We start from the raw sequence: 6,945 nt of genomic DNA, 5'->3' as shown, positions 1-6,945 counted from the left end.
TAATTAACATTATTTTTACCTTTTTTCCCAACGTTTCGGCAAGGTTGCACTGGCCGTGGTCGCGGAAGACTGACTTCCCAGCAAAATGTCACCGGAGATGTAAACAACACAAAACTACCCGATATTAATTTATATAAATGTTCGGGGTAGACAAATAAATATAATCTACCCGCATGTAATTATTTACGACATCACATTAGAAACCTCAAAAATAACAGTACTTCTCCACTATTTAATGGATGTTATTATACATATAAACCTTCCTCTTGAATCACTCTATCTATTAAAAAAAAAACCGCATCAAAATCCGTTGCGTAGTTTCAAAGATTTAAGCATACAAAGGGACATAGTGACAGAGAAAGCGACTTTGTTTTATACTATGTAGTGATATCGCTATCCCTATCCCTTATCAAGATAACACTAAGTTCTCGCGCTTTGTACACATATTTAAAGTCACATACAGGTCGAATGCGATTAATTAACATTATTTTTACCTTTTTTCCCAACGTTTCGGCCAGGTTGCACTGGCCGTGGTCGCGGAAGACTGACGTCCCAGCAAAATGTCACCGGAGATGTAAACAACACAAAACTACCCGATATTAATTTATATAAATGTTCGGGGTAGACAAATAAATATAATCTACCCGCATGTAATTATTTACGACATCACATAAGAAGCCTCAAAAATAACAGTACTTCTCCACTATTTTATGGATGTTATTATACATATAAACCTTCCTCTTGAATCACTCTATCTATTAAAAAAAAACGCATCAAATCCGTTGCGTAGTTTCAAAGATTTAAGCATACAAAGGGACATAGGGACATAGGGACATAGGGACAGAAAAAGTGACTTTTTTTTATACTATGTAGTGATTATCAAGATAACACTAAGTTCTCGCGCTTTGTACACATATTTAAAGTCACATACAGGTCGAATGCGATTAATTAACATTATTTTTACCTTTTTTCCCAACGTTTCGGCCAGGTTGCACTGGCCGTGGTCGCGGAAGACTGACGTCCCAGCAAAATGTCACCGGAGATGTAAACAACACAAAACTACCCGATATTAATTTATATAAATGTTCGGGGTAGACAAATAAATATAATCTACCCGCATGTAATTATTTACGACATCACATAAGAAGCCTCAAAAATAACAGTACTTCTCCACTATTTTATGGATGTTATTATACATATAAACCTTCCTCTTGAATCACTCTATCTATTAAAAAAAAACGCATCAAAATCCGTTGCGTAGTTTCAAAGATTTAAGCATACAAAGGGACATAGGGACATAGGGACATAGGGACAGAAAAAGTGACTTTGTTTTATACTATGTAGTGATAGTGATAGTGATAGTGATTTGGTGATAATCAAGCTTCCGGCTCAAGGTCAACTTATGCAGCCTCCACATGCGGGGTGTCTGCTACAATCCAAAACCTAGTGATTCAATGCTCTTTGTTCCATCCTGTATATGGTGATGACACCATGACACCCAAATTAATCTAAAGTCTTTGTCTTCAGTTACCTATATCGAATCCAAAGTGATTGTTGAGGGCGCTGGCCGCTGAACAGATAGAAAATTGGATGTCAGCTGTGTAGTACAGGGTTTATTCTCATTAGATGTAAAGAAAAATACTGTTCCTATCCATCAAACTCATAGGTAATGTCAAAATCATTTAAACGTCAAAGTTGCTTCGCAGATCGCAGTGCTTTTTGAGTTTGGAATATCTGTAGTTTTTTCTGTGCGTATTTCGCATGTGTTAAGTGAGTTATTTTTGTGTATATCTTCCTTTTTTTATCATTTGTATTATAATTAAAATAAAAACAAATTACCTCAATTTGTTTGCTCTATTCCTTAGCATTAAATTTTTATCAAGCAGTACGATTGATAACCTCTTAAATTCTAGATTCTTCGAGCGTTTTTTATTGATTTTATTCTTTTCACAGTGTTTAAAAACATGTTTTAGAGTAATAGTTACTTTACGTTAGAGAAATCCTATTGTTACTTTTCATACGTCGAATCTCCCGAGTGCAGTCTAGATTTCTTTCACAGTATTATGTAATGAAGTAAAATATACTTTTATTGATTCATACATAGCTACAATTAAAAAAAAACTTCGTATTAATGTCGTTTTTCGTATGCGTTGTATAATCCTGGAATGATTATTAATCAACTGGAACAGAATGATGTGAGGGAAAGTTATTGCCAACATCATAACAATAGATGTTTAAATGATGTCATTGTTAAGACTGTGCGTTTATATTTCCATGCAGAGTTAAGTTGTTTTGACTCTGTTTATGTTTAGATATATTATGAAAATGCATTAATTTTGTGGTTACAGTTATATGGCGATACTCAAGTTCCTGCAAAGGAACCTGGTGAGCATCTCATTCCCCACTCTTACTGCGACCCTCATTTGGCTGGACTACAGTCACACCAGGAAGTGGAAAGCCTTGCAGAAACAAAACTAAAATGGCATTATTTGGTATCACAACCCGCTACATCTGGGTTGCAGTCCCATTAACCGGCTTCTTCATTGGCAAGTATGTGGACGACCAGGAGACGTTGAGAATGACAAACTACAGGGACAAGTCTTGTTTGTATGGCGCCAACAAAAAAGAATGTGACCCACCATCCTGGCCCTGAACTACATCTCAGAAATATGTAGCTTAATGTTTATGTATCAAATATAGTGTGATTAAAGTAAGTTTGCATTATTTATTTTTCCTACAATTATCTTCTTAACCTCTCGTATGCTGAGTACTCATGAGTATCTATCGGCCGAGACTTCATACAAATTATTCGCTACCGAGAATCTCGGACCTTACTCATGAGTAGCAGATTTGCTCCATGTTGTTTCAACTTTAACATGTATTTATTATGCACAGAGAACCTCTTAGGGGTTGGTCTGTGTTATTGTGACTGATATATTATATTATGAATGACAAATTTTTGATAGGCGCTTATGAAAGATTAAGGGGCTTCTAAACAGGCCATAATGTCACTGCAATATATGTGTCACTGCAATATATGTAAGGCTGGCAACTATGGTGCTCCCACACTGGCTGTTATATAACATTATAACTGCCCAGTGTGATTGCACATGTGACATGTTAGAGAAAGATACCAATATTTGCCAGCCACAGACGGCATTGTAAATAAGTATGGCCTGTTCAGAAACTCCATTATTACAATGAATATAAGTGGGCTATAATCTGTAATTAATCCATACTAATCTATACTAATATTATAAATGGGAAAGTGTGTGTGTCTGTTTCTTTGTCCGTCTTTCACGGCAAAACGGAGCGACGAATCGACGTGATTTTTTAGGAGGAGATAGTTGAAGGGATGGAGAGTGACATAGGTTACTTTTTGTCTCCTTCTAACGCGAGCGAAGCCGCGGGCAAAAGCTAGTGTTAATATAAAATTACTAGCAAAAGTCCCTTGCTAATGGCAGTGAATGTGTTATTTACGCAGCCAAGCAACCAGTTTCAATATGTTGTCTCAGTATAGGAAATAATTCAATCTGTTGCACTGCTGATTATGATAGAAGTAATATCAAATTAATTCAGTGCTACTTTCATGTGTTATTTTCGTGCGTTTTTACATTATCCGATCCGATATCAGATGTAGGACCGATATCATACATTTTAACTGCCTTCTTTGATTTTTGCCTTTGAAATCCTTCCTACATCCGATATCGGATTGGATAATGTGAAGACACACTAAGGCACTGCCAACAGGCTGCAGTCGACCTTCTAGCCTTGCTCCAGTTATGTGGATATATGGATGGTGCTATGGTCGCTATGGATATATCCATATTATGTATACATGTATGTCAGCACGTATAGTATAAATTATATCACTCAAGAAAATAGGCCTGTCAGAGCTATGAGTGTTTTCAACCCACAGTTTCAACCTAAAGCTCTACTTGCATTATTAATTTGTGTTCTCTCTTTGAATAGTTTGAATAGTGTGTCAATCATGAGTTTATAGTATAGCCCAAATATAGCCTCTCTTCTCTTTATTATACTGTGGCATAGCTGCTTTAGAATGTATCTTATCTTATCTTATCTTATCTTATACTTTTAACACGTTCGACGCCGGTGACACAGCGTCTGTGATCAAAAAATCCTTACTCCTATGCCAGTGACACATATGTGTGTTTTAATTTATGAGCCTTTTTGTTGCCAAATTTCAAATTAAATAAGAAATGATTGAACATACAGTTATATTATTCAAAATTAAATCTAAATACGCTTTGGTTTCAAAATTTGTAAGTTTTTGATATTGCACAAGATTACCTTTATACAGTGCCGGGTGGCACAAATATGTGTCATTTTTAAGACAGATTTCAGCGGTTCTCAAAATTTTCATTGGAACTTACTATAGATTGCACAGCCAATATGAAATAAGTTAACAATTTAGTACTAATTTTGTTTTAATAGTATTTCGTACGATATTAATAGTATTTCGTACGATTGTAACATAATTAAGATTTTAATAAACCGTGTTTAGGCCAGTTTTACTGACTAAACTTATGGAACTTTTTTATCACAATTAATTTCCAATTTAGGTAATAACTTTTCTTAGTACTTGGATAGGGTTTGAGATCCGGATATCCGAATTATCCGGGTATCCGTTGAATTTGAGATCAGGATCCGAGGTCTCATCGGATCCGGATAAAACGGATAATACGGATCCGTTAAACATGGGCATCGATCCACACCAGAAAGAATTTTCGAATGAAATTTATGAATTATTATTATTCCCTGTATTTTATCGCGTAAAATGTTTATTCACATTTGTTTAATTCAAATACTACAGAATATCAAGCTAGGTTAGGTTCGGTACATTACGCCATGCAATTAATCCATAAAACTATATGTATTAATGTTAACAAACTAAATAAAATGAACAGTAAACCCATAGCTGGGCACCGTTAATCAAATAGTTAACTTCGTTAATCGTTAATCCGTTACTTAAAAAGTTAACTTCGTTAATCGTTAAAGCGATACATGACGGTAGATTTAACGGAAGTTAAAGTTAATCGATAATTCGTTAACACGTCATAAAAATAGGACTTCACTGTAGGTATTATGTATTTGTATTTACTTAGTATCCACCAAAAACTATTAAAACCTGTGACGCCAATCGGTAAAAAACCGAAATGTAATAATTACGGTCTCTTCGGGCTTTTACCGCCATTGGTTGGCTAAATCCTAGGTTTTACTTCGGATTGGTAATTATTGGGTCATTCATGCGGTCGCGATCGTGGTGCGTCGGTTCTTCAGATTGAGATTTGAGACGACAATTCGATGCTGTGGGCCACGATAACTTGGTAGAGTAATCTAAGGCCCGCCGGACTCGATGCGTCGGTTGCGCGATTTGTCTGTCATGCCTGATGATTGCACTCTATTCCCAGGTTAGTGATCGATCTAGCACGTCTAATAAGATTTAGAAGATCTCGAATAAGTGATCCAAAGTCGCCAATTGGTCTTTAGACTGTTTATAACCGACGGATCTGCTTTTACCGATAAATACTAGGTTTTGCCGTACGAGTACTACGGGCTTTTACAGTAGCAGTCAGGACGTGGTATTCGCGACGCAGCGAGCCGCTTGGGGTGCTGGATTAACGATTAACCGACTCGATGAAATTTAACGGAAGTTAACGAATCCGTTAACATTTTTTAAAGTTAACTTAAAAGTTAATCGGTTAACCGAAATGTTAACTTCGTTAATTAACGATTAACGGATTAACGAGTTAATGCCCAGCTATGAGTAAACCATAGTTTTTAAAACTGTTTTCGTTACTAACTGGATGTATCCCGCAGGAATAACGATAAATTATTAATTTTCTATAAAGCAGAAACAGTTGCCATGGATGTTCCTTAGCTTAGTGATTAATTAAAGATCATGGAGGTAATTATGTAATTACATACGTAATCATTTTATTAGCTCATTTCAGATCCAATTTTTTTTGTATTTAATGAGATGGGAGGCAAACTAGCACACCCAAACCACCAGAATAGGGTTGCAAAAAAACGGTTTTTTTTCTGGCTTGAAAAAAACATGAAAAAAAACCGTGAATAAAAACAGTTTTTTTTCTGGAGTATGTTTTTTTTTCTAAAGTACGAAATCTCAAAATTTGCAATGTAGTTGATACTTTTATACGGTTTTTTAGACTTAATGTTAACTATTAAACGAATTTAATCAAATCCTTTAATTTCTGGTCTTATAAAAGTTACATTTACGAAATCTGTAGTTGATAGTTATCACCATTTACTGTTGGCAACACCACCGCCTCTCCACGCTACACGCAACATCGGGGATTCCCCAATAAACGTTTGTATACTGAATGTTAATTGAATTAAAATGTACGTTATTGTTATTGAAACACGTTACAACTCATGAAAAACCGTTATTGTCGTATTATTTGTTCATCTGAAAAAAAAACACATTTAGAAAAAAAACCATGGTGCTCGGTTTTTTTTCATGTTTTTAGGGTTCCGTACCTCAAAGAGGAAAAACGGAACCCTTATAGGATCACTCGCGTGTCTGTCTGTCCCTCTGTCACAGCCGATTTCTCCGAAACTACTGGACCGATTTACTTGAAATTTGGCACACGTATGTAAACCTGTGGCCCAAAGACGGACATGTAATTTAATTAAATGAAATTTAATCACAGGGGTCACTTTTGGGGGGTAAAATTGAAAATTAAAAATCAAAGTTATTAAAACTATATTGTGTTACATATCAAATGAAAGAGAATTTTATCAGCATTTGAAATATATTTTTTTTATATTTTTTGTTTTGGTAATTTAGAAGTAATTTAAGAAAATAAGCAAAAAATGACCATTCCCCCTTATCTCCGAAACTACTTAGCGTAAAATTTTCAAAAAAATACACGAGATAGCCCTCTCCCTGTAGATTACAGG

At 35.3% G+C, this 6,945-nt stretch overlaps 1 protein-coding gene across 1 annotated transcript; it reads left to right on the top strand.

Moving 5' to 3' along the window:
- The first annotated feature begins 1,645 nt into the window (after positions 1-1,645).
- LOC125241572 lies at positions 1,646-2,714 on the top strand. Its single transcript, XM_048150121.1, has 2 exons — positions 1,646-1,770; positions 2,349-2,714. The coding sequence occupies exon 2, from the start codon at positions 2,480-2,482 to the stop codon at positions 2,651-2,653; it is 174 nt and encodes a 57-aa protein (XP_048006078.1). The 5' UTR covers positions 1,646-1,770; positions 2,349-2,479; the 3' UTR covers positions 2,654-2,714.
- The last annotated feature ends 4,231 nt before the right edge of the window (positions 2,715-6,945 follow it).

Source organism: Leguminivora glycinivorella, chromosome Z, assembly GCF_023078275.1.
Source record: "Leguminivora glycinivorella isolate SPB_JAAS2020 chromosome Z, LegGlyc_1.1, whole genome shotgun sequence".
Lineage (NCBI taxonomy): Eukaryota > Metazoa > Arthropoda > Insecta > Lepidoptera > Tortricidae > Leguminivora > Leguminivora glycinivorella.
The sequence above is the reverse complement of the archived record's forward strand: the minus strand, read 5'-3'. Positions and strand labels throughout refer to the sequence as shown.